Source organism: Sesamum indicum, linkage group LG9 (assembly GCF_026168435.1).
Source record: "Sesamum indicum cultivar Baizhima isolate 11 linkage group LG9, ASM2616843v1, whole genome shotgun sequence".
In the NCBI taxonomy this organism is placed as follows: domain Eukaryota; kingdom Viridiplantae; phylum Streptophyta; class Magnoliopsida; order Lamiales; family Pedaliaceae; genus Sesamum; species Sesamum indicum.
Window position 1 is genome coordinate 18,457,615 of NC_142665.1, and position 27,893 is coordinate 18,485,507.

The window sequence follows — 27,893 nt, forward strand, 5'->3', positions numbered from 1 at the left end:
TTGTCATTATGGGGTCTTAACATAGAGGTAACGATGTCAAACAGAAACCTAGAGCAACATCATCATTATTGTCAAACAGAAGCCTAGAACAACATCTTCATCGTCATCATCAATGTGAGATCTAGCAGCAGTAATTCATTTCTCATTAACAAACTACAAATTAAGTTTTTACCACATGCATCCCACATCGAATGAGCATTGTGTGACTAGTAGGAGAGGGGCGCATATTAGGCAAAGGAATCCCAACTTGAGATATACTTACCTGGACGGGGTCGATGGGCGATCAGGAAGGCCCATGGCCTAAGTTGGTGACCTCCATTGCACTTTGGAGGGGTGCTAGCCTAAGGTTTGCCTAAATGGTGGAGCCTACGTCATAATTTGTGGTAGCGGGGGCTTGCGTTCGCGCAGCCCCCACCCCAAGTCATAGTATCAAACATCTGTTGTGCTCGATACATTTGTTCGAGTTTTTATTTGAATATGATCGGAAAAATTAATTTAGTTTGATAGAATTTTTAAATTTTCATAATTCCAGATTTTGTTTGCCAATTTATAACTATTTGAACAATTTCCTCTGTGACTTGAAAAGAAAGGTGAAGAACAAAGTAACCATCGGGGCGTCCATTATCCAGGAATACATTATCGAAAAATCGGGCAATTCACTTCCCACCACTTTCAGCCGCACGTTCTTTGGAAGCGAAGGAGGCATGGGATAATTGATGATCTTACGAGGAACGATGGTAGAATTCAATGGTCTATTTTCAACCATCCTTGTCGGGCAAGTGGAGCTTTAAAGAAGAGATGGCTCTACGGGTTCAGAACGCCACATCATCGAGACTTATATGTTGCACTACTATGAAATAGTCACGTCCTATTACGAGTAAGAATATACGTATTTTTGTACATTGTAATTGTGAACATATATAAATATATATGTAATTAACGAGATTTGCAAACACATAATTATTATTGAACTATTCAAGCACCACCATTCTGAGGACCCAAATTATTGATCAATTGATTTCAAGGATTGGTTCAAACGTCGTGTATAAGTTGATGACTTTGATTTTAAGCTATGAAACGATGAATCATTCTTATACTTCAACTTGATATGAACTGTGGGTTTATCCTGGAATAAACTACACGGACAACAAGTTCCTGAATTGTCATTATTGGGTCCTAACATAGAGGTGACGATGTTCACGAATTGCCACAATTTTATCATACTAAGCATCACAATGTTGGCTAGTCAACTATGAATAGTGGGCTGTGTGTGAGAAGCTTATCATATACAGACACATATAGTAACTTCTATAAGACTCCCGAAGAGATAATTCAATTGGATTGCCACTTATTTTGGACTTGCATGTCGTTCTGTTCAAGTATTGTTGGGTAGATTCGGTCAGAGGTATGAATTTACATCCTCGTTATCACCTCGTTGATGTTAATTTCAAAAAAGTGTACCAAAAAGACAAACCTATTCATATTGGTAGAAAAACAATCCAAGTTTACTGCAAAGAGTATCCAAGCATGAGAGAGACAAAGTTGATTGGGTGGTTGTTTGCAAAACTAAAGCTCAAACAGTAGTTGATGACTCTCGATATTGACTGGTATCACATATCAACCTGATCATAAGGAAGTCTTATATGTTCAGTAAGTTGCTATAGATAATCAGTCATATGACATGCCTGAACCAGATGGTATATAACTGGTCGTTGACCTTTTTATGACAGTTCAATAGGGAGCTGGGACATCCCGTTCACACCATGTTCAATCCGACATTGAAGATGATGAGGAAGAAGAATATTGTTTTGATGGCTACAAGACTGGAGAAGATGGCTAAAAGACGTAGGAAATAGAACTATTTTTTTGGCAGAAATTGTGATTTTTGGGGGGAATGTTAGAAAGAAAAGTTTAAACAGCGCCACGTCCGAAATTTGGCAAAAAATTCAAATTCTGGAACGGCTTTTCTATAATACCGTTCCAACTTATTGTGATTGGAGCAGAAAAAAAAAATTTGGTGGATGTCCGTTTTTCAAAAATTCATTCCAAAATGTATAACTAGAAATATGCAAGAATAGTTCCAAAATTTTAAATATACCTGTTACAAAAGTTATCATCTCATACCAGAAAAATATGATGGTTTATATAACAAATCCATTCCAAAAGACGTAGGGAACATAACTATATTTAGCCGAAAATATTTAGAATACTAAATTTTGGAACAACATTTAAAAAAAAAAAAACCATTCCAAAGCTTGTTACCGAGCAAAATTAAGCTGGTGCCATGTCCAAAATTTGGATAAAACTAAAATTTTGGATTGATTATTCTATAATGCATTTTCAACTTATTTTGTTTGGCCTAAAAAATAAAAAATATGGTGAGTGCCCATTTTTCAAAAATTCATTCCAAAATGTGTAAGTAGGCAGTTCCAAATATCGAATATGCAAGAAGCGTTCCAAAATTTTAAATATATCCATTAGAAAAGTTTTCCTGTCATACCAATCCTATATTCGATTATGATATCTCAACATTCGAGAGCCAGATTTATACCAAACTTCAATAAATATAAGATTCTATCAACTTGATCTTGTCTGAAGTTTTGATATAAAACTGGATGGCCTAATTGAATGATGCACCGGCCTAAAAGATTATTTATATATTTCGATTACGATATCTCGACAACCATCTATCAAAGTATTATGAAACTTCTCGAATGTTTTTTTTTTTGACCGTTTGATAATATCTAACGATTTGATCTAAAATCAGATACTCTGATTAAGTGTTGCAGTACAACAATATAAGATGATAGTAACAACAGTACAATAATTACAACTATAAATATACAAATTCATTTTATTTTCCAAAAAATACATCAACCTCACTCCAAAAATTTTTATGTACTTAATTATATTATTGACCACATTGTATACTTTACTTTGATATTAAAGTGTCATAAACGTCTTTTTCTAGCTTATATTTATTTTACAAAAAAAATAATTTTTTAACAGGTTTTGGAACAACTCTAATAATTTGGAATGGGTTTTTGGCATCTTTACAAAAGTATTTTCATTAGGTTTTTAAAAAATTCATATCCAAAATTTATAATCCATGTTGGAACAGATATTGGAACGCTAGTTTCTGTTGGTACATTTGAACGACATCATTTAGATGTCTAAATGACATCATTTAACTAATTTGTAGTGACTTTTGAAACAACTTTTGCCCGTTTAAAAAATCAAGTATATAAACAACATTAACAAATTTTTTCCAGACACATTTTCACTTCCCTTTCTCTCTCTCTCCGTCACCGCCCCTGCTCCCGCCACTCCACTTCGCCTCTAGATGCGTCGTTGTCCCTCCGCCTCCACCTCGCCACTGCCCTCTACTAGTCCATTTCCACCTATAGCCTCCACTTGCCACACCCAGGTACGGCCAACATACTTATGAAATTTTTTTTGAATATTTTGAATTTTTTTCTCTAATTTTAGTGTATTTTTTTAGATTTTTGTCAAAATTTTCTGCAATTTTGGATAAATTTTGTTAAAGTTATTACTTTTTCTGTAATTTTTAATATACTTTACAACGTTATAACATAACGTAATTAATAACATAATTAATTCGACACTAATAATATAAATTTTAGTTAATTATAATATAGTATATCTAAATAAAGTGTGATAACTTTGCAAAAAAATTATAATATATTTTTAATTTTAATTTTACGTTATAGATTCATCACCATCAGGGTCCATCTCCTCCTCTATGACATGGTTGAGGTTGTAGCCCGCCTGTTCCACATCCCACTATTGATGCTTCCAATGATTGGGAAGCATTAACACGACCACCCCCACCACTGGAGCCTGCTCAGGTGCCTTAGACCCAATTGTGGATCCAACCACGTCGAATACTTCTATTGTGGGAGCCAGCATGTTATAGGCTGCCCCCCGCCCCTGGAATTTACCAGCATCACCACCACCACCGTCTACCCATAGAATATATCTGCTTCATCGACGCGAGTGAAAGTCACAAATTTCCTACAAATCATTTTCATTATAATTTTCTGGCCGAATATTACTAATAAATTATATTTTCTAGTCAGATCGCGATTTCCACAACACCATCAAAGTGTGGTGCGAGGCTATTTTTCCCATTCCTAAGGATGCATGTAAAAAAAAATCACTAGATCAACAATAGCTCTAGTTCGACAATCTCAAGATAAAAATTCTGAAAATATTTTATTTATGTTATTAATTGTTTATTATCAATTACTTATAATTTATTTTTGCTTATGTGAAAATTGCAACTTACTGATGGGTTGCAGCGATGCGTCCATGTTCAAAGTGTTTCGAATATTTAGTGGGAGGTTCCTATGGAAGCGATTTGTTAACACTAGGGCAAAGCTGGTCCAACCAATGTAGCTGGCCGATGAGATCTAGTGCCAGTTGTAGGAGTACTGGACCAACCCTGACTTTTAGGAGGAGACCGCCAATCGGGGGGCCAACAGGGCTACAGTAGCTATAATCGTCGTTGGGGATCATTACCCACCGGGATGCATAAAGAGGAGTTGATAACTTTCTTTTTTCTTTTTTTCTTTTTAAGTTTTTATAAATATTTATTTACCATCGAATATTTTTTCTTTTGTTGGACAAGAGACATCGGTTGATTGGACTCCAAAGCAGGTGGACCAGTTCTCCAAATGCTACAAAAGGACGGTGGGAGCTGGAGTGGCCCGAAGGGTTTATAGAAATGATTTTTATTTTTAATTTTAGTTAATTTATATTTCTATCAATAATGAATATTTTTCGTTTCATAGGAAACCTTCCAGAAGATGCTGGAGGAGCAACAGGCCCAAGCAACAACCGATGGGCAAGATCCTTCAGCCTTTTCTGAAGCCTCGCTGGGCATTAACAAGCAACAATTGTGGATGTCAGCAGTTTGCAAACGGGAGAAGGGACATGTCTTCGGTTTGGGTTTAGAGGGCCACAGCTCGTCATCTGGACCATCATAGCCCAAAGCGATGCCTACACAACCATAGCCACCGCCACTCCCAAATCTCGATGAACGAGTCATGAAGCTTGAGGAGATGTTCATGTATGTGATGACAAATTTGTCCATCCCTTTATTGCTCGATGTGATCCAGACTCCAGCTAATTCCCCAGCCTCCAACAACAATGCACAAGTCGATGTTGACACTGCTGATTGGTGAGGACGGTTTAAGTTTATATTAAGGATCTTTTATTATTTTTAAAAATTGTGTTTAAATACAATTTTTAGATGAATTGCTTATTTCTTTTTGTTATTATGTTAATAACATTTACTTGCATTTTTATTTATTTAAATATTCCAAATTTAGAAGTTTCAAAATCCTTTTTCTTTTTTTATAAATTTTAAATTCGAAAAAGTTATAAGAATAAGAAATATGAAATTAATTTAAATGTAAAAATTTATTTAGCAGTAATTTAATTATTTTAATTAAATATTTTACAATTGTAGCGAATTGTGTCATAGGTATTGTGATACAATTTATGAGCACATAACATGAAAATCGTTAAAAATCTGTTCCAAAAAAGAGCAAAAAAATACATATTTTATTTTTATTTGCTTTATTGCCCATATATACTATTTTCGTCTCCTTTTTTGTTGGTAATACTTGTATTTTAGAGAATGATAAGCAAATCATCTGAAAAACTACTACGCCGTCGATCGTTTGTATGAATTTTTATTTTATTTAAACTGAATAGCCACGAATAAATGCAAAATACTCATTTCATTGAACATTCTGTTAATAAAAAATATTTTTGTTTTTGTTTGACAAATAATTTCACTAACAAGTTTTTAAATTTTTTATATTCTAAAATTAGTTTAGTATAAAATTAACTTGTTTGTTTTGTAATATAAAATAAAAGGAAATGGATAATAAGTAAAATTACATAATTTAGTCTTCTCTTCTCAATATATTTTTTCTAGTACCGGACAATGAAAAGATTTTGTCATTTACTCCCGTTCCAATCATAGCAAACAACTTGAAGAAAAACTATTATCTTTTCCGTATCCGTTTTCATGTCATTTGAAGCAAACGAACCCTTGAAACTTTATCATCAAATGTTACGGTATGTCTATGATAGAATATCTCCTGAAAATTTAATCACATTGAAATATTACTTGCCTTCTCTACTAAGAAGAGGATTAGATAAGGTTAAGAATGTCCTCTAAATATAAAAAGAGAATAATTTGCAGAATCCACATATTTATATATAATAAAATAAATAATGAATTATGTAGAGTCAAAAATTGATTAAGACTAATACTGAATACTGGGAGAAAAATGATGAGGATGCTGAATATTATTGTTCATATAATGGTAATTAAAACATGTATTGTCTCTTACACTCACAGCTTTTGGAAGACGCATGCCTGCAACTACAGTAGTGTTCTATTTCATTGAATATATCAGAATAATAAGACTAATTTTCAGTACGTGAGAGACAGTGTTGATTGAAACCAAAGCATGCACAGCCTTGAGCATTAATACAAATGAATTGACAAGACGCAGACGAGGACGAGACGATACAAGCAGGCCATGGAGGAGGAGGAGGAGACGGGCATCGACTAATTAATTTGTTCCCACATGGAGAAAGCAGTAAAGGGTTGGCAGATTTAGTAGCAAAGAAAAAGGTAATGAGGAGATGTGGAGAGAAATTAAGGAGCCGTGAGGTAAGCACAGAGCGAACTATTCTTTCGCCTTTTACTAAAGAATACCGTGCGCTTGCCTCATTCAACGGCATACTCTAATTTTTGGAGGGTCTGAAACTGTAAAAGGTTTCGGCCCCTATAATATAATATATGTTGGAATTTTTGGTCTTATAAGTTGTTACAAGAAATTGCTGAAACATACATGCATATTAATAAGTAGAAATGGAAGCTGATTAATGCTGCAGCACATAAATAGAAATCAAATGTGATTGCAATTGTACTTAATGAGGTATATTTATAGTCAGCCCAAAAATCTGATTCTGACCTCCCTCATCGGAAATGAACAGAGCATACAGAAGGGTTGTGGGTGCTACAAAAGATTAGGCTCCAGCACTGATTTAATCATACCTTTCTCGGCCTTTTGGCTAAGATCAAGTGTAGTATCTGTTCTTATCAGTTTAATATCTGATACGTGGACCATCGGTCCACATGATATTAAATTAATTTTTCTAGGGGGAGAGCCCATCACGGCAGCTTGCTGCTGGGGCTCTCAAGCGTTGCCTTGGCTTTGCACTATTGCCTTGGCCTGGCGCACCTCACCAATTCTAGTCTACATGTCTTATGCTTCACTAAACATAAACAGAGAGGATCATCATCATCATTGTTAAAGAGAAACCTAGAGCATTATTGTCAAACAGAAACCTAGAGCAGCATCTTTATCGTCATCATCAATCAATGTGAGATCCAGAAGCAGTAATTCATTTCTCATGAACAAACTGCAAATTATGTTTTTAATCCATATGCATCCCACATCGAATGAGCATTGTGTGACTAGTAGGAGTGTAGCGCATATTAGCGAAAGGAATCCCAACTTGAAACATACTTACCTGGACGGGGTCGATGGGCGATTAGGAAGGCTCATGGCCTAGGTTGGTGACCTCCATTGCACTTTGGAGGGGTGCTCGCTTAAGGTCTGCCTAAATGGTGGAGCCTACGTCATAATTTGTGGTAGCGGGGGCTTGCGTTCGCGCAGCCCCCACCCCAAATCAAAGTATCAAACATTTGTTTTGCTAGATACATTTGTTCGAGTTTTTATTTGGATATGATCGAAAAAATGAATCTAGTTTGATAGAATTTTGAATTTTCATATTTCCAGAATTTGTTGACCACTCTATAACTATTTGAACAAATTCCTCCATGACTTGAAAATGATTGGTTCAAACGTTGTGTATGAGTTGATGACTTTGATTTATAACTATGAAACAATGAAGCTTTTTTATACTTCAACTTTATATGAACTGTAGGTTTATCCCGAAATGTACTACACGGACAATGAGCTTTTGAAGTGTCATTATGGGGTCCTAACGCAGAGGTGACGATGTTCCCGCGTTAGTTTGTGAATTGCCACAATTTTATCATATCGAGCGTCAGTCGACAAGTCAACTATGAATTATGGGGGGGTGTGTGAGAAGCTCATCATATACAGACACTGACAGTAACTTCTACAGGACTCTCACAGTGATAATTCAATCGGATTGCCACTAATTTCGGACTTGCATATATGTCTGTTCCAGTAGCGTTGGGTCGATCCAGTCAGAGGTATGAAGGTACATTCTCTTTATCACCTTGTTTATGTTAATTTCAAAAAATTGTACCAAAAAAAAGGACCTATTCATATTGGCATAACAAACAGTCCGAGTTTATTGCAAAGAGTATCCAAGCACGAGGAGAGACAAAGTTGATTGGGTGGTTATTTGCAAAACAAAGACTCAAATAGTAGTTGATGATTATCGATATGGACTGATATCAAATCAGCCTGATCATTAGGAAGTCGTATATGTTCAGTAAGTTGCTATAGACAATCAGTCGTATGACATGCTTGAACCAGATGGTATACAATTGGTCGTTCACCTTTCTACGACAGTTCAACAAGGAGCTGGGGCATCCCGTTCACACCATGTTGAATCCGACATAGAAGATTATGAGGACGAAGAAGATTGTTTTGATGGCTACTAGACTGGAGAAGATGGCCAAATGATGTAGGAAATAGAATTATATTTGGTAGAAATTATAATTTTTGGTGGGAATATTACGAAGACAAATTTAAACAGCCATGTCCGAAATTTGGCAAAAAATTCAAATTTTGGAACGATTTTTCTATAATACCGTTCCCAATGCCGTTCCAACTTATTTTGATTAGAGCAAAAAATAAAAAATTTGGTGGGTGTTCATTTTTCAAAAATCCTTTCCAAAATGTATAACTAGAAATATGCAATAATAGTTCCAAAATTTTAAATATACCTGATACAAAAGTTATCATCACATACCAAAAAAATATGATGGTTTATATAACAAATCTATTCAAAAAGACGTAGAAAATAGAACTATATTTAGCCGAAAATATAATTTTTTGAGAATACTAAATTTTGGAACAACATTTTTTTTATAAAAAACCAAACCATTCCACAGCTTGTTACAAAGCATAATTTAATTGGTGCCATGTCCAAAATTTGGAAAAAATTAAAAATTTGGAATTATTTTTCTATAATGCCGTTCCAACTTACTTTGTTTGGCCTAAAAAATAAAATTTATGGTGAGTGTCCACTTTTCAAAAATCCATTTCAAAATGAGTAATTAGGCAATTCCAAATATCGAATATGCAAGAACCGTTCTAAAATTTTAAATATATCCATTACAAAAGTTATCATATCATACCAATTCCATGTTCGATTATGATATCTCAACATCCGAGAGCCGTATTTATACCAAACTTCAACAAATATAAGATTCTATCAACTTGATTGTATCTGAAGGTCTGATTTAAAACTGGATGGCCTAATTGAATGATGCACCGGCCTAAAAGATTGATTATATATTTCGATTATGATAACTCGACAACCGTCTATCAAATTATTGCAAAACTTCTCGCATGTTTTCTTTTGACCGTTTGATAGTATCTAATGGTTTCAGATATTCAGATTAAGCGTTGCAGTATAATAATACAAGATGATTGTAACAACATTACAATAATTACAACTATGAATATACAAATTCATTTTATTTCGCAAAATTACATCAACCTCACTCAAAATATTTTTATGTACTTAATTATATTATTGATCACATTATATACTTTACTTTGATATTAAAGTGTCGTAAACATCTTTTTCTAATTTATATTTATTTTACAAAAAAAATTCTTTTTTAACAGGTTTTGGAACAACTTTAATAATTTGGAATGGGTTTTTGGCATCTTTACAAAATATTGTCATTAGATTTTTAAAAAATTCATATCCAAAATTTATAATCCATGTTGGAACAGATATTGGAACGATAGTTTCTGCTGGTACATTTAAAAGACGTTGTTTGGATGTCTAAATGACATCATTTAACTAATTTGTAGTGACTTTTGACACGGCTTTTGCCCGTTTAAAAAAATTAAGCATATAAACAACATTAATAGATTTTTTCCACTCACTTTTTCACTTTCCTTTCTCTCTCTATCTCCGCCACCACCCCTGCTCCGGCCACTCCACTTCGCCTTTAGATCCATCCTTGTCCCTCCGCCTCCGCCTCCGCCCCTGCTCCCGCCACTCCACTTCGCCTTTAGATCCATCCTTGTCCCTCCGCCTCCGCCGCGCCACAGCCCTCTACTAGTCCATTTCTACCTCTGGCCTCCAATTGCCACACCCAGGTAGGGCCAACATAATTCTAAAATTTTATTTGCAATTTCTATTTTTTTTTTTTAATATTTTGAGTTTTTTTCCCTGTAATTTTAGTGCATTTTTGTAGATTTTTGTGAAAATTTATGCAATTTTGGATAAATTTTGATAAAGTATATTACTTTTTTTGTAATTTTTAATATATTTTACAACGTTATAACATAACATAATTAATTAGATACTAATAATATAAATTTTAGTTAATTATAATATAGTATATCTAAATAAAATGTTATAACTTTGCAAAAAAATTATAATATATTTTTAATTTTAATTTTATGTTATAGATTCATTATTATCAGGGTCCACCTCCTTCTCTAGGACATGGTTGAGGTTGTAGTCCGCCTGTTCCACATCCCACTATTGATGTTTCCGTTGATTCGGAAGCATTGACACGACTAAGCCCACCACTGGAGCCTGCTCAGGTGCCTCAGACCCCGCTTGTGGATCCAACCACGTCAAGTACTTCTGCTGTGGGAGCCGACACGTTATAGGCTGCCCCGCGCCCCTGGAACTTACCAGCATCGCCACCACCACCGTCTACCAATAGATATATCTGCCTCACCAATGCAAGGTAACGTCACAAATTTCCTACAAATTATTTCATTATAATTTTTTGGCCGAATATTACTAATAAATTATATTTTCTAGTCAGATCGAGATCTCCACAGCACCATCAATGTCGTGGTGCGAGGCTATTTTTTCCATTCCTAAGGGTGTAAACGGGATGCCCCAGCTCCTTGTTGAACTGTCGTAGAAAGGTGAACGACCAATTGTATACCATCTGGTTCAAGCATGTCATACGACTGATTGTCTATAGCAACTTACTGAACATATAAGACTTCCTAATGATCAGGCTGATATGATATCAGTCCATATCGATAATCATCAACTACTATTTGAGTCTTTGTTTTGCAAATAACCACCCAATCAACTTTGTCTCTCCTCGTGCTTGGATACTCTTTGCAATAAACTCGGACTGTTTGTTATGCCAATATGAATAGGTCCTTTTTTTTGGTACAATTTTTTGAAATTAACATAAACAAGGTGATAAAGAGAATGTACCTTCATACCTCTGACTGGATCGACCCAACGCTACTGGAACAGACATATATGCAAGTCCGAAATTAGTGGCAATCCGATTGAATTATCACTGTGAGAGTCCTGTAGAAGTTACTGTCAGTGTCTGTATATGATGAGCTTCTCACACACCCCCCCATAATTCATAGTTGACTTGTCGACTGACGCTCGATATGATAAAATTGTGGCAATTCACAAACTAACGCGGGAACATCGTCACCTCTGCGTTAGGACCCCATAATGACACTTCAAAAGCTCATTGTCCGTGTAGTACATTTCGGGATAAACCTACAGTTCATATAAAGTTGAAGTATAAAAAAGCTTCATTGTTTCATAGTTATAAATCAAAGTCATCAACTCATACACAACGTTTGAACCAATCATTTTCAAGTCATGGAGGAATTTGTTCAAATAGTTATAGAGTGGTCAACAAATTCTGGAAATATGAAAATTCAAAATTCTATCAAACTAGATTCATTTTTTCGATCATATCCAAATAAAAACTCGAACAAATGTATCTAGCAAAACAAATGTTTGATACTTTGATTTGGGGTGGGGGCTGCGCGAACGCAAGCCCCCGCTACCACAAATTATGACGTAGGCTCCACCATTTAGGCAGACCTTAAGCGAGCACCCCTCCAAAGTGCAATGGAGGTCACCAACCTAGGCCATGAGCCTTCCTAATCGCCCATCGACCCCGTCCAGGTAAGTATGTTTCAAGTTGGGATTCCTTTCGCTAATATGCGCTACACTCCTACTAGTCACACAATGCTCATTCGATGTGGGATGCATATGGATTAAAAACATAATTTGCAGTTTGTTCATGAGAAATGAATTACTGCTTCTGGATCTCACATTGATTGATGATGACGATAAAGATGCTGCTCTAGGTTTCTGTTTGACAATAATGCTCTAGGTTTCTCTTTAACAATGATGATGATGATCCTCTCTGTTTATGTTTAGTGAAGCATAAGACATGTAGACTAGAATTGGTGAGGTGCGCCAGGCCAAGGCAATAGTGCAAAGCCAAGGCAACGCTTGAGAGCCCCAGCAGCAAGCTGCCGTGATGGGCTCTCCCCCTAGAAAAATTAATTTAATATCATGTGGACCGATGGTCCACGTATCAGATATTAAACTGATAAGAACAGATACTACACTTGATCTTAGCCAAAAGGCCGAGAAAGGTATGATTAAATCAGTGCTGGAGCCTAATCTTTTGTAGCACCCACAACCCTTCTGTATGCTCTGTTCATTTCCGATGAGGGAGGTCAGAATCAGATTTTTGGGCTGACTATAAATATACCTCATTAAGTACAATTGCAATCACATTTGATTTCTATTTATGTGCTGCAGCATTAATCAGCTTCCATTTCTACTTATTAATATGCATGTATGTTTCAGCAATTTCTTGTAACAACTTATAAGACCAAAAATTCCAACATATATTATATTATAGGGGCCGAAACCTTTTACAGTTTCAGACCCTCCAAAAATTAGAGTATGCCGTTGAATGAGGCAAGCGCACGGTATTCTTTAGTAAAAGGCGAAAGAATAGTTCGCTCTGTGCTTACCTCACGGCTCCTTAATTTCTCTCCACATCTCCTCATTACCTTTTTCTTTGCTACTAAATCTGCCAACCCTTTACTGCTTTCTCCATGTGGGAACAAATTAATTAGTCGATGCCCGTCTCCTCCTCCTCCTCCATGGCCTGCTTGTATCGTCTCGTCCTCGTCTGCGTCTTGTCAATTCATTTGTATTAATGCTCAAGGCTGTGCATGCTTTGGTTTCAATCAACACTGTCTCTCACGTACTGAAAATTAGTCTTATTATTCTGATATATTCAATGAAATAGAACACTACTGTAGTTGCAGGCATGCGTCTTCCAAAAGCTGTGAGTGTAAGAGACAATACATGTTTTAATTACCATTATATGAACAATAATATTCAGCATCCTCATCATTTTTCTCCCAGTATTCAGTATTAGTCTTAATCAATTTTTGACTCTACATAATTCATTATTTATTTTATTATATATAAATATGTGGATTCTGCAAATTATTCTCTTTTTATATTTAGAGGACATTCTTAACCTTATCTAATCCTCTTCTTAGTAGAGAAGGCAAGTAATATTTCAATGTGATTAAATTTTCAGGAGATATTCTATCATAGACATACCGTAACATTTGATGATAAAGTTTCAAGGGTTCGTTTGCTTCAAATGACATGAAAACGGATACGGAAAAGATAATAGTTTTTCTTCAAGTTGTTTGCTATGATTGGAACGGGAGTAAATGACAAAATCTTTTCATTGTCCGGTACTAGAAAAAATATATTGAGAAGAGAAGACTAAATTATGTAATTTTACTTATTATCCATTTCCTTTTATTTTATATTACAAAACAAACAAGTTAATTTTATACTAAACTAATTTTAGAATATAAAAAATTTAAAAACTTGTTAGTGAAATTATTTGTCAAACAAAAACAAAAATATTTTTTATTAACAGAATGTTCAATGAAATGAGTATTTTGCATTTATTCGTGGCTATTCAGTTTAAATAAAATAAAAATTCATACAAACGATCGACGGCGTAGTAGTTTTTCAGATGATTTGCTTATCATTCTCTAAAATACAAGTATTACCAACAAAAAAGGAGACGAAAATAGTATATATGGGCAATAAAGCAAATAAAAATAAAATATGTATTTTTTTGCTCTTTTTTGGAACAGATTTTTAACGATTTTCATGTTATGTGCTCATAAATTGTATCACAATACCTATGACACAATTCGCTACAATTGTAAAATATTTAATTAAAATAATTAAATTACTGCTAAATAAATTTTTACATTTAAATTAATTTCATATTTCTTATTCTTATAACTTTTTCGAATTTAAAATTTATAAAAAAAGAAAAAGGATTTTGAAACTTCTAAATTTGGAATATTTAAATAAATAAAAATGCAAGTAAATGTTATTAACATAATAACAAAAAGAAATAAGCAATTCATCTAAAAATTGTATTTAAACACAATTTTTAAAAATAATAAAAGATCCTTAATATAAACTTAAACCGTCCTCACCAATCAGCAGTGTCAACATCGACTTGTGCATTGTTGTTGGAGGCTGGGGAATTAGCTGGAGTCTGGATCACATCGAGCAATAAAGGGATGGACAAATTTGTCATCACATACATGAACATCTCCTCAAGCTTCATGACTCGTTCATCGAGATTTGGGAGTGGCGGTGGCTATGGTTGTGTAGGCATCGCTTTGGGCTATGATGGTCCAGATGACGAGCTGTGGCCCTCTAAACCCAAACCGAAGACATGTCCCTTCTCCCGTTTGCAAACTGCTGACATCCACAATTGTTGCTTGTTAATGCCCAGCGAGGCTTCAGAAAAGGCTGAAGGATCTTGCCCATCGGTTGTTGCTTGGGCCTGTTGCTCCTCCAGCATCTTCTGGAAGGTTTCCTATGAAATGAAAAAAATTCATTATTGATAGAAATATAAAATAATTAAAATTAAAAATAAAAATTATTTTTTAAACAACTTAGCACCACTTGCTCTCCCCGCGGGCCACTCTAGCTCCAAATGCCCTTCTGTAGCATTTGGAGAACAACTCTACCTGCTTTGGAGTCCAATCGACCTGTGTCTCATGTCCAACAAAAGAAAAAAATAATCGACGGTAAATTAAATATTCATATAAACTTAAAAAGAGAAAAGAAAAAAAAGTTATCAACTCCTGTTTGTGCATCCCGATGGATGATGATCCCTGACGACGATTGTAGGCCCTGTTGGCCACCCGATTGGCTTCATTCTTGGTGGACTCCTCCTAAAAGTCTGGGTTGGTCTAGTATTCCTGCAGCTGGCTCTAGGTTTCATCGACCAGCCACATTGGTTGGACCAGCTTTGCCTTAGTGTTAACAAACCGCTTCTATAGGAACCTCCTAGTGAATATTCGGAACACTTTGAACATGGGCGCGTCGATGCAATCCATCAATAAGTTGCAATTTTCACATAGGCAAAAATAAATTATAAGTAATTGATAAGATAAACATTTAATAACATAAATAAAATATTTTCAGAATTTTTACCTTGAGATTGTCGGATGAGAGCTACTGTTGATCAAGTGAATTGTTTTACATGTATCCTTAGGAATGGGAAAAATAGCCTCGCACCACAACATTGATGGTGCTATGGAAATCTCGATTTGACCAGAAAATATAATTTACTAGTAATATCCGTCCAAAAAATTATAATGAAAATAATTTGTGGGAAATTTGTGACCTTACCGCATCGATGAGGCATATATATCTATGGATAGACGATGGTGGTGGTGATACTAGTAAGTTCCAGGGGCGCGGGGCAGCCTATAACGTGCTGGCCCCCGCAGCAGAAGTACCTGTCATGGTTGGATCCACAAGTGGGGTTTGAGGCACCTGAACGGGCTCCAGTGGTGGAGGAGGTCGTATCAATGCTTTCGAATCATTGAAAGTATCAATGGTGGGATGTGGTACAGGTGGGCCACAACCTCAACCATGTCCCAGAGGAGGAGGTGGACCCTCCTCAAGACGACACACTTCCAGGAGGAGGAGGTGCTCGACCTCTACTTTCTCCTTGAAGCTTCCAACTTCGTGATGGCTTCCTTTAAAAGGCGGAGGTGTTTAACCTTCTTTCTCCTCTTAAGGCTTTCTTTAGGATGACTCTTCTTTAAAAGGGGGAAAGTGGTTGACCTTATCTTCTCTTGAGGCTTTCCTCTTCCGAATCTCCTTTAAGGTGGGGAGGTGTTTGACCTCCTCTTTTCTCCTGCGGAATTATTCGAGATAACTTTCCTTCAAGAGGGGGAAGGTACTTGACCTTCTCTCTTCTCTTGAGGTTCTCCTCTTCCCGAACGACTCTCCTTCAAGAAGGAGAGGTGTTTGACTTCCTATCTCCTCTTGAGGTTCTCCTCTATTGGATGACTCTCTTCTAAGAGGGGAAGATGTTTGACATCCTCTTTCCTTTTAAGGAATTCTTCTTCCAAATGATTCTCCTTAGAGAGGCGTAGGTGCTTGACCGCTCTCTCTTCTTGAGGTTCTCCTCTGGTGGATGATTTTCCTCCAAGAAGGGGAGGTGTTTGACCTCCTCTCTCCTCTTGATGTTCTCCTCTATTGGATGACTTTCCTACAAGAGAGAGATGTGCTTAACCTCTTCTCTCCTCCTGAGGAATTCTTCTTCCCAACAGCTCTCCTTCAAGAGGGAGAAGTGTTTGACCTCCTATCTCCTCTTGCGGTTCTCCTCTGTTGGATGACCCTCCTCCAAGAGAGCGAGGTGTTTGACCTCCTCTCTCCTCTTAAGGAATTCTTCTTTTGGATGGCTCTCCCCTAAGGAGGTGCTTCCTTAGAGGCGGCGGGGGCAGTTCGTTTTCCAGTAGGGAAGGCCTGCTCTCCACTTCTTCCTCTAGTCGGTCGTCTCCATGCTGGTCTACTGGCCTTTGCTCATTGTTCCTTGGGGCCAAGTCCACTCCAAGACCTCTACGAGGGTAACGAGAAGGTTTGGACGAGGCCGCATACTCTGCGATTTACTGTGCAATCTCCCTTGATGCAGCTTTTGCTGAGATGTCTTTGATCATCTGTCAAAGAGCGTCATGTGTAAGTTGGAGCATAAGGGGAAGGGGAGCTTGCTCCTGCTCTTCTAGTCTTCCGTTGCCTTCACCCATCCTGGGGCCGAATAGCTGCTAGACTTTCTCTTGGGTTCGGAGATCCCTTCAAATTCTCATATGCCTCCATTTTCATTCCATACTCTTGATCTAGTGTCCATCTTCAAATGTCGAACCGCACGTTCCCATAGACGGCGCCAAGTTGATGTCGCCAAAAAATAATATCGACTAAAAATTTGTATTATTGGGGCGCGTTCAACACACTTACACTAAAATCCTTACAAGTGATTTCTCTCCCTTCAAATGAAAAATTGAGGGGGAATTTATACTAATACAAATGTATGCTATTTAAGGTAGGCATGGGTAAAATACTACTATAACCGTCAACTACCCCCTATTACATGACTATAATTTATTGTCAGGATTATTCTAGTAATTCGTTGTTCCAATCAATTTGGTAAGTTGACTTGGATCTTCCTTTTTGAAAATGTCATTCTTGCCTTATTTAATTTGATTTCTTTCCTCCATCACTACTAATATACGCAAAAATGATTTCAACTTTCACAAATGAAAAGCATGAAATTACAAACGGTAAATGATGTTGAGAATAGACGCTATATCAATTGTTGCGAATGAACACTAAAGTAACAATAATAAAGAACACAAGGATTTAACGAGTTTTGATGCTGTGCCTATGTCCGTCCTCGAGAGCAATGAGTGGTTGTGTTTTATTATCTCAGAGGTTCGTCAATGCTCCAACTCGCTCATTACGCTGCCCTCCACTAGCTTAGTCTGTTCAACTCCAAAAATGCTTTTTTTTTTTGGGGGGTGGGGGGGGCGGGGGGGTTATATGGGCAATACGTAATAAATGGTAATTAACTTACAAATCAAAACCATGTCTCCATCACTTCTTCTGGAATCCATGTTTCAAAATTTTCACCCTGCGGCCCCATTTTCATAGGTAATACCAACGTAAACCTTGTTTAAATCCAAATAGCAACTTTGTGACCTCCAATCATTAGATTTTTTTTTTCATTAATATAGATAAACTTAAAAGATAATTGGCTTTAGCATGCATCACAAACTTGTTAAACTTTGAAAACTGTAATTCTGTTTTTAGCATCAAAGACCTCTTTAAGCTGATAACCATGCCAAGGTGTCGCGGGAGACTTGCAAATGGCCGGCGTACAACACACCACAGGTGGCAGGCAATGGTGCCCTCGAGGGATTTTTACAATTGTATGTTTACTATGTAAATTCACCTACAACAGATGTTGGAAATTTATGGCCAATGTCCCCTAGGCCAAGCCTAACACACTCCTCACTTGAATGACTAAACCCATCTCCATGTCAGCCCATTTAATATTATGGCTCAATACCTTTACAGCCCACACTATCTACCTGACCCAGTTGCATCTATTTATATGTAATTTAGCCGGATGGATCATTTTTCTAACCTAACCCTAATTTCTCCTAACTCTTCGTCTCTTCCCCTTCTCTCTCTTCTTGGATTTCTTCCTTCGCCGTTTTTCTTCTCTCTTTGTATTCAATGGCTTCCTCAATTAAATGTCTCATATGGTTTCAAAACCGGATAAGCAAGGAAGAAGGAAAAAGAAAGAGAAGAAGAAAAAGAATCAGTAGTTTTTTCTCCTTCCCCCTTTCTCCTGGTCATATAGTTCTCAATGAACATTCTTTTTGTGGAATCTTTGTGGTCCTTTGTGGATAGTATCTTAGTGATTTCGGTGAAAAATTGAGTGGTTCTGGTTTGTCCTTTATGGACTGAGCCTTGGTGGCTTTGGGTTTAGCACCCGTGAGGGGTTGCCGGCCATTGGTGGTATTTGGGCCTCCTTCTTGCTGGATCTGGCTCCTGAGTCAATTTTCTAATGAAATTTACTGCTTTTATATTTTATATATTCATATCTATTTATTTTTTATTTATTCATTAATTTGTAATATATTTGTATAAGGGTATTCCAACTATCATCATCTTTGTAATAGTTTGAAATGATTTATTTTGGACTATCACTGTTGGGATAAATTCCCAACAATAGATTAAAAGGTGGAGAAACAAACATGGTGAGGGGAAGGAAGTTTGTGAGAGAAAGAAGTTAATTCGTGTGAGAAAGATATGTGGAGAAGGGAAGTAAGAGAGAAATGCGGAATGGTGGATATGGAGAAAAGTAAATAAGTAAATTGTAATTGTGGAGTTATTAAAGAGATATTGAAATTACTATTAGGAATAATTACATTGTTTTTTCTTAAAATTTGTTGTAATTACGTAGATCAAGTAAATACACTTTCCTTCTTTGAGGTTTGTTTTTGTCTAACAAATTAGTCACACATTAGCCAAAATTCAACGAATTTGCTTATATTAACAAAAAAATTGAATGAAAAAATATTTACTATCGATTGTCTTATCACTGACTTATTATAGATCAAATGATTTTTTTTTCGACTAAACTACCCTTATAATGGTAAAGATATACCTCCTCACATGCATTAACACGTGAAGACGTATTGGGTAATTTGGTCATAAAAAATTATTTAACCTGAAATAAATCAGTGATAAGTTAATCGGGAATAAATACAGATTTTTTTTTAATTTTTCTTATTAATATCAACAAATTTGGTAAAATTTGACCAACAAAGGAACTTATTTGTTAGACGGACGCAAACCTCAGGGGTGCTAGATGTAATTTTCAAACTACAGGAGGTCTATGTATAATTACAACAAACCTCAGGGGAGGGGCGTGTAATTATCCCTTACTATTATATAATTATTGATATATATTAAAAGTTTTATTATATTTATTTAATTAAATTAAATAAAAGAGAGTAAAGATAAATAAATAAATGATCAAAATTGATAAAAATAAATTCTACACTTACATGAATAAAAAAATTATCAATAGAACTAATTAATTAAGCAAACTTACTTTCATGGAAGAATTAAATATATTTAAGAACATTTTAGTCAATTCGTATTTTTATCAAATAGAGCTAGTTACTAATTTACTATGATGCTTTTAAGTAAATCAATAGTATTAGATAAAAAGATAATTTACACAAGGTAGTTCATTGTAATTTTCCAAAACTTAGGGGTAAAATGATGAAACCGGAAAGGGAAAACCTTTTTCTCATTCTCCATGTCAAGTTTACAGCCCTGCAAGTAACCCCAAATTCTCTACTCTTCCACTAAAAAAACAAGACCTGTTTCAGCTGCTAATTTCTCCCGTTTTTAGGGCTCTGTTTTTCCCTATAATCTGATTCCAATTTTGTATAATCATGGTGCTCGAGGTTTGCCTTTCATTTGCCTTCTTGTTTTTAATTGAAATTAGGGTTCAATTTTTATTTCGATTGGTTACTTACTAGTCAATTTTTTATATTGCTGAAAATAGGCGACAATGATCTGCATCGATAATTCGGAGTGGATGCGGAACGGAGATTACTCTCCCAATCGGTTCCAAGCTCAAGCCGACGCCGTTAACCTAATTTGTGGAGCTAAAACTCAAGTATTCTCTTCGAACTTTTTTCTTATATTTTGTCTCTTGAATATGCCGCGTTTCTGATGTTGACCAAGGTTTCAATTTTGCTTGCCACTATTTGGAGCTTTATTTTCATTTAATCGTGGTAAGGTTTATTGATTGGTTTATTTCCTTTTTTTTCCTCTTTCTGTAGTCAAATCCCGAGAATACAGTTGGAATTTTAACAATGGCTGGGAAAGGGGTCCGTGTATTGGTCACTCCGACTAGTGATCTTGGCAAGATCTTGGCTTGCATGCACGGTTAGCTTTTATACTTGTGTTTGATTATGCTATCTTAATTTTACTATTTTTGTGCTTGAGGGAATTCCTTTTATTAATTGAAAAGTGAGATTTTCCTAAGTTGGGCCAAAGATGAATAGTTATGGGGTCCCTAAAGTACTTAGAATGTGTATGTGATTTGGTTATAGAATGAAATAAGGAAAACCAAAACAAGATATGGTTTCTATGGTTGTGAAAATATGGAAGTTCAGTGAACTGTGTCAGTAGGGATGGCCTGTGAGTTGTTTATTAATAAGTCATTGTCTATCTTAACTGATTATGTTGAATGTTGTTATTACTGTACAGAGTAATATTCCGCTTTATTGATATATAGGTTTAGAAATAGGCGGTGAAATGAACTTGGCTGCTGGGATCCAGGTTGCGCAGTTGGCTCTCAAACATCGCCAAAACAAGAAGCAGCAACAAAGGATAATTGTGTTTGCTGGAAGGTAAGAATCACTATTTTATGTACTTCGAAGTCAAATTTCTGCTATTGTTTTCAGATTTAATTTTATGTTTTTTTTATTTCGTGTGTTTGTAGTCCTGTTAAATACGACAAAAAGGTGTTAGAGTTGATTGGAAGAAAGTTGAAAAAGAACAGTGTAGCTCTTGACATTGTAAACTTCGGTGAAGAAGATCAAGAAAAGAGTGAAAAGCTCGAAGCTTTGCTTGCTGCTGTAAATAATAATGACAGCAGTCATATCGTTCATGTTCCTCCGGGTCCAAGTGCTCTTTCTGATGTGCTTATCAGGTTTTATTTTTTTCTTTTCCAGATTGCATTCTATGTCAATTCAAAATGAACCTATCATTTTATGATTTCCATTATTTTTCTTCATTCTGCAGTACTCCCATCTTTACTGGTGATGGAGAAGGGGGGAGTGGTTTTGCAGCAGCCGCAGCTGCTGCTGCAGCTGGTGGAGTATCTGGATTTGAATTTGGTGTAGATCCAAACTTGGATCCCGAACTTGCTCTTGCACTTCGAGTATCAATGGAAGAGGAGAGGGCAAGACAAGAAGCAGCTGCCAAAAAAGCTGCAGAAGAAGCTTCAAAACAAGAAAAAGGAGAACAACAATCCACTTCACAAGATGCTACCATGACCGACAATGTGAATGCTGATACTTCTGAACCTGAAAAGAAGACAAATGATCTGATGGTTGGACTCTCTCATTTACTGAATTCTCATGAGTGTCTCTGCTGTATGTATGAACTGCATGATAGTTGTGAAATGGGACTTCAGAAAGCTTTTTTCTTCAAAATGTTAATCCCATAGTTGGTTAATGACCAATGACATCTACTCCTTGACGACTTCAATTGTTCTTGCTTAAGTTTAAGCATTGAATTATAGAGAACACGGTTTGGACCAAATGTAATTATAGTGGACTGATCATTTTAGATATGAGCTCTTGTTAAATCCCTGAATAAGCATATTTCCTGCATATCAACACATTTACACAAGCACTTTAGAGCTGTGGAAGCATGGTTATCATACATATAGTCTTTATAGATTGACATGTTGTCAAGGGTCAGGGTATTTCTGGCATTGGTAAGTTCGTGAGTGACGATATCTGATGTTCACAAGCAAGTAATTGAATAAATGGGAGCCCCAAAACATGCAGGAAACATGTACTATTGGAATACTTGTATGTATCATAGTTGCTTAGTCGTATGGAATTGCTTGCAAGTCTTTTCTTTAGTTTTAGCAAGAGGCCATTTTGAAACTTTAGGAAAAGTTGAATTTTGTCTGAGGCAGAGCCGGCTGTTTCATAGGGAAAGATTGAGGAACAACTTTGTGACTTGGTGTTGGTGAGAACTCTTATGTTTATAGAAGCCATATTCTCCATATGATCATTAATAAGTTGGCATATCTTGTGGCATGGCCAAAAGAGAGAGGTTCTCCCCAGTCCTAATAAAGGGTTCACACAGTCAGTTATCATTTATGTGGATAAAGCTCCTTTAGATTTCTAGTTCTTTACTCCAATTGCTTGCATGTTCCTGTTCCCTTTGCATGTTCAAGTTTTTTTGGTTACTCTGCTAAGTGGAGCTTTCTAAACAATCTGAAACTCCTTTTATTCCTGTCCTTTTTGACTTCTTATGCATGACGATATCTGAACACTAGGCTACAGTTAACACATGATATATTCTTGCAGGATGATGAGAATGCATTGTTACAGCAGGCCCTGGCAATGTCCATGGATGATTCTTCCTCCACAGTTGCTGTGCGAGACACTGACATGTCAGATGCATCTGCTGATGATCATGATCTGCAACTTGGTGAGAGCTTATCATTTAATATCTTGTATTAACACATCTATTGTTTCTATCCTCTGACTTCGTCCTTTGCTGAATTTGATGACATTGCCTCTGTGACTCTGTCCCAAAATTATTGACTTAGTTCAATTTGGCAGTAAGCTTTAGGTGAAATCAAAAAACGAAAAAGTTTTGGATGTCTTTGCACTTTTTCAATGAAAGTAGTTTCAAGAGTTAATATGGTGGTTTAATTACTTTAAGGGAGATGGTGATTTTGAGGGAAAAGAATTTTCATTTTAGGAAATGGAGCCTTATTTTAGGTCGTAGAGAAAATTTAATAGGAGGAAGAAGTTGGGGAAAGGAGAGGGTATATTTAGTTAGCTGTAATGTCTAAGCTGTGTATTTTGATCGGGGGATTTTTGAATTCATTTCTTTTATTGCTTCTCCAGAAGAGGAACACTTGATTCATGGAAGAGTGGTAGACATCTTGGTTTTACTCTGATGAATGTTGTTGCTTAAATAATGTTAAGTCTATTATAGTAGTGTGTGGGTGTATGTTGTATGCTATTAGTGAAAAGGCCATATATATGTTTAACAGTCAATTTTATTTAGATCTCCTAAAATACTGCAATTAGAGCTTAGTAGCTTACTCCTCCACATTATGGAAATTACACCTAGACCCTTCTAAAAATGCTGTGTTTACAATTTAACCCTGGACTTTAGTATTTTGGATGGGAAATATCAACAAAAAGTTCTAGTGAACTTTCAATTTTGTTTGGGGTCCGAAGCCCTTATATTTTACTGGCCAGTATATCCTTGATGATGTTCGAAGCTTTTAGGAGTATAAGTGTTCTGATTATAATTTGCTTCCTTGAGATTTTTGGCTAAAAAGTTAAAAGTCTAATCTTAAACCTGCTGACAAATACTAAAGGTATGAATATATAATTTATTTCTATAAATCTGCTCCATGCTTCAAAAAACGCGCACCGTGCGATGCACTGTGCGGCATGGCTCCAGAACACCTTTCCTCCATGATGCACCATGTGCCTTTGACGACTATGGATATAAACTAGAATCAATTTGTAAGACTGTTCCCAGAGTATACTCAATAAAATGATCACTATAGGAGCTTCTTTATTGATTTCCTCAATCATTCTCTATATATGTAAAAGAGTATATGATGTCGTTATCCCAAAGAGACACATTTTTTAAATATAAATATTACATATACATCTATCTCTATTTTCAAATGTCACTAGACATCTCTATTATTAAAAATATTATAAATAGCCTCTTAGATTAATATAAGTTTTGCGAAGATACTTTTTAGCATTACAAAGGCAAATCACATCATAATTATATAAACATACACTAACTAGAACGCACAAAGTAATTGTGTGCATACTGGATACATGACATAATGAAAGAAATAAAATGTAGAAGAGTGGACATTCTGCCTATCCATCTTAAAAGTGTTGGTATTTCCTAATCAAATGTTCCAGGCATTTTCTTATAATTTTAAAAAACTAAAGAATGCCACAAAGTCTCTTAAAGTGTGTACATAATAAATTCACCCCTCACAAAATATAAATGTTACAAATAGATTCGGGGGCAAAATGGTTAGTTACTAAATTTATTTTCAATTATTTTTCTTAACTTTTTTTTTTAAACCAAGGGGAAAGTGAGAATTTCACCAGTTCCCATTGGCTTAACAAATGGAGCATTTTCAAGAGGCTTTTGGTATAATTTCCTAAAGTTTGAGTAGTTTTTAGAGAAAAATAACAGCCATGATACTATGATTTAGAGCTTGTTTGTGACTCTCGAATGAAACATTGACAACATCGAAGTTCAATTTTGCTACTGCAGGAAAAGAATGCGTTCGTTTGTTACGCTTTTGAATGATGATCCACTTTCAAACAGTACAAAGACAAATTTGCAATCTTTTTCCTTATTATATTTTGGATACATCCTCTCCAGTTTCTTATCTCCCATTCGCTAGTGCACCCATTACCTTCTTCACTATTTGTTCATAATTACTTCCCCTAGCTTAGCACATCTTATTTCTCTCTCATTTTCATTATAAACAACAAAACTATTACAACACGATTCAGATAATTGGTTACATCACTATTCAGATAATTGTAATCAGTTTTTGTATTAAAGATATCGCTGAGTTCATGATTTGATGCCACTAAAATTAAATCCATCCACTTGAAGTGATGCATGGAATTATTTGATACTATTTGAGAATTGTACCAAACAAGAGCCATTTGTTTATGCTTTCTCCTGGGATTTCTTCAGTTGCATTGTAAAAGATGTATCAAAGTCTAAGCTTTCAATACAGGGAACCTTGGGGTAAGCTGAGGTTTAGTTGCATTGTAAAAGATTTCTTTAGTAGATATGCGTGCAAGTGATATTTTTGAAAATGAATCAGAAGGATTTCTCATTATTTTCTGGTTAATTTTGTTTTTGTTTTTCCGCTAAATATACCTTTGTCATTGCTGAAGTATTCCTTGTGAAGCTGATTAATTGTGAAACATTTTGGGAAGTCCCAGATTCGGACTGTTTTAATGCTTCAGGTGGTTGAGACATCAGTTTAATGTTATTTCCTATTTTAAATTATGAAGGAGTCAGGTGAGAATGTTTGTCTTTGGTGTGTCCTTGTCCTTTTTAATGAAGTTAATGAAATTTTATAATTGGCTCTGGTTTTGAAGCTGAATGAGCATATCTGTGGCAAGTAATTTATTTGCCATTTATATATTGACCTGCAGCAGAACTGCTGTTATATCCTTCTAGGAGACCCTTCAACCAAAAAATAAAAAAGATAAACTGCAAACAAGTTGAGCAGATTTGGCATTTCAAAAAATGATGTTATTAGATTCTAAATTGACCAGATAGATCTACCTCATGCCATCAAGGTTCATGTTGTAGACGCTCAATGTTGGAGAATAACAGCTAAAAACCCGGAAGTCTCCTGGTGATGCAATTTCTTTATAGAGATTTGGGAACTCAGAACTGGGGTAGGGAAAAAAAGTACATCAAGCAATCCCAGAACATGATGTCCAGATTTGAATTGATATTTTCCAATTAATTTTAAGCTTTAGAGTGTGTGATAGAGTACCAAAAGATCAATGTTCTGGGACTTGACTTGTTCTTACAGGATTTCCTTCTTGTTGCTCTTGGCCATTTTCATTGTGCTATTTTATTATAATATGATAATTTTTGTGAACTTACCTATAAGCTTTTTATCCAGGGCTACTGCCTCGACTATATCTCTCTACATTTTAATCTCTCTTGCCAAAAATTACTTCTTACTTTCTATATATAGGATTCTGGTGGAATCATCTGCACCTGACTTTTCTCTGATATAGTTTATTTATCCTGGTTCTTTTAGCGCTTCAATTGTCCGTGCAAGATGGTGCAGCAGATCAATCGAACCAGACAGACATGAATAAGCTATTGGCAGATCAATCCTTTGTGTCTTCCATCCTTGCTTCAGTAAGTCTAATGTTGATATGTTCGTGTTTTTCTAGTTACATTTTCATATTTGATTGATTTTGAATTATGCAGTACATACTGAAGAAAATGAAAGAAACATTTTGCTGCTACTATTCTGTTGCTATATTCTATAAGAAATTTGCTTTAACAGCTTCCAGGAGTTGATCCAAATGACCCCCATGTCAAAGATTTGCTTGCCTCCATGCAGAGTCAGTCTGAGGTGAGTTCAATAATCTCTCTCTCTCTCTCTCTCTCTCTCTCTCTCTCAAACAAAAAGTAGTGGCTTTACTTACAGCACTTGAGTTCATGTTTTCATTTCTGTTGATTCTCACTGTATATGGTTCCAGCAGAACAAGGAAGAAGACAAGGCACCAAAAGAGGAAGAAAAGAAGTGAACATGCTATTCCACCATCAGGTGTACTTTCAAGCTTTACGAAATTCTTCTATCTGTTTATCGGTGCTATAATGGCTTCACCATTACATAAATATTCTTGGAAACTCGAGTTGATTACAATATATTCTTCTCTTCACCATATGACGGATATCATGCTATTGTACGTTGAACCCCTTCAGCTAAATATTCGTAACTTCTGCACAGGTCAAAAGCATCTTTCTTTCCGAGCTGCCCAAGGTGTTGAGATTGACACTACGGATGTTGGCAATCGATGTCACTAGGAAGAATGTGCCATGAAGATTCCTGTTTTAGATTTGTTATTTCTCAATTCACATCATATGGCTATTTCAATCAAAACATATATGACATGAGTTCCTTAATCTTAATCTGGAGTCGCTGTGAAAATTAAGCATGTGAAGAATAGCTATAGCAATCCAGTCCAGGATATAAGGATTGTTGCACATCTCATCCTTGTTGGGTGTCTTTTATGATTAGCTGCTCGGATTTCAAGTTCTAGGAATAATTTCAATGGTTTATGATAGAAAAAAATAAAAGAAAGAAAAACTACAACAGTTGCGAGTAGTAAGAGTAGAGATTTTTATTTTCTCAATATATTTTAATGGGCAATAGCAATTATAATTAAATAAATATATTTCTAAGAAGTTTTCGAACATAAACATAAGTGAATTGACTATTTAAAAGAACTGACAATTAAAGATGAAACTTTTTTAGTAATTGTACTCTTTGCAGATTTGTGAGGCATCCTTTTAGGAACATTCACTTTGGACGGTTCAAGACTTAAGGTTAATAATATTTA

The 27,893-nt window shown here is 35.6% G+C and overlaps 1 protein-coding gene, 1 long non-coding RNA gene and 7 other non-coding genes across 10 annotated transcripts; 6 read left to right on the plus strand and 3 right to left on the minus strand.

Moving 5' to 3' along the window:
* The first annotated feature begins 254 nt into the window (after window positions 1-254).
* LOC148786975 (U1 spliceosomal RNA) lies at window positions 255-415 on the plus strand. Its single transcript, XR_016067623.1, has one exon. It is a non-coding gene; the product is annotated as a U1 spliceosomal RNA (small nuclear RNA).
* A 6,291-nt stretch (window positions 416-6,706) lies between these two features.
* LOC148786976 (U5 spliceosomal RNA) lies at window positions 6,707-6,824 on the plus strand. The gene has a single exon (XR_016067642.1). It is a non-coding gene; the product is annotated as a U5 spliceosomal RNA (small nuclear RNA).
* Window positions 6,825-7,098: 274 nt separating this feature from the next.
* LOC148786977 (U2 spliceosomal RNA) lies at window positions 7,099-7,294 on the plus strand. Its single transcript, XR_016067649.1, has one exon. It is a non-coding gene; the product is annotated as a U2 spliceosomal RNA (small nuclear RNA).
* Window positions 7,295-7,573: 279 nt separating this feature from the next.
* On the plus strand, window positions 7,574-7,734 carry LOC148786978 (U1 spliceosomal RNA). Its single transcript, XR_016067624.1, has one exon. It is a non-coding gene; the product is annotated as a U1 spliceosomal RNA (small nuclear RNA).
* Window positions 7,735-10,195: 2,461 nt separating this feature from the next.
* Window positions 10,196-11,343, plus strand: LOC148786979 (uncharacterized). The gene is made up of 3 exons (XR_016067564.1): window positions 10,196-10,388; window positions 10,704-10,990; window positions 11,072-11,343. It is a non-coding gene; the product is annotated as an uncharacterized LOC148786979 (long non-coding RNA).
* A 705-nt stretch (window positions 11,344-12,048) lies between these two features.
* LOC148786980 (U1 spliceosomal RNA) lies at window positions 12,049-12,209 on the minus strand. Its single transcript, XR_016067625.1, has one exon. It is a non-coding gene; the product is annotated as a U1 spliceosomal RNA (small nuclear RNA).
* A 279-nt stretch (window positions 12,210-12,488) lies between these two features.
* On the minus strand, window positions 12,489-12,684 carry LOC148786981 (U2 spliceosomal RNA). Its single transcript, XR_016067650.1, has one exon. It is a non-coding gene; the product is annotated as a U2 spliceosomal RNA (small nuclear RNA).
* Window positions 12,685-12,958: 274 nt separating this feature from the next.
* LOC148786982 (U5 spliceosomal RNA) lies at window positions 12,959-13,076 on the minus strand. The gene has a single exon (XR_016067643.1). It is a non-coding gene; the product is annotated as a U5 spliceosomal RNA (small nuclear RNA).
* A 7,188-nt stretch (window positions 13,077-20,264) lies between these two features.
* Window positions 20,265-27,544, plus strand: LOC105178155 (26S proteasome non-ATPase regulatory subunit 4 homolog). 2 transcript variants are annotated; one of them, XM_011101541.3, is made up of 11 exons: window positions 20,265-20,432; window positions 20,534-20,647; window positions 20,814-20,919; window positions 21,272-21,386; window positions 21,479-21,688; window positions 21,781-22,090; window positions 23,085-23,208; window positions 26,579-26,682; window positions 26,834-26,902; window positions 27,030-27,097; window positions 27,281-27,544. In XM_011101541.3, the coding sequence occupies exons 1-10, from the start codon at window positions 20,421-20,423 to the stop codon at window positions 27,075-27,077; spliced, it is 1,212 nt and encodes a 403-aa protein (XP_011099843.1). In that variant the 5' UTR covers window positions 20,265-20,420; the 3' UTR covers window positions 27,078-27,097; window positions 27,281-27,544. The 2 variants fall into 2 exon arrangements, with proteins under 2 accessions (XP_011099843.1, XP_011099844.1); XM_011101542.3 differs by having other exon boundaries at window positions 20,266-20,432; window positions 27,033-27,097.
* The last annotated feature ends 349 nt before the right edge of the window (window positions 27,545-27,893 follow it).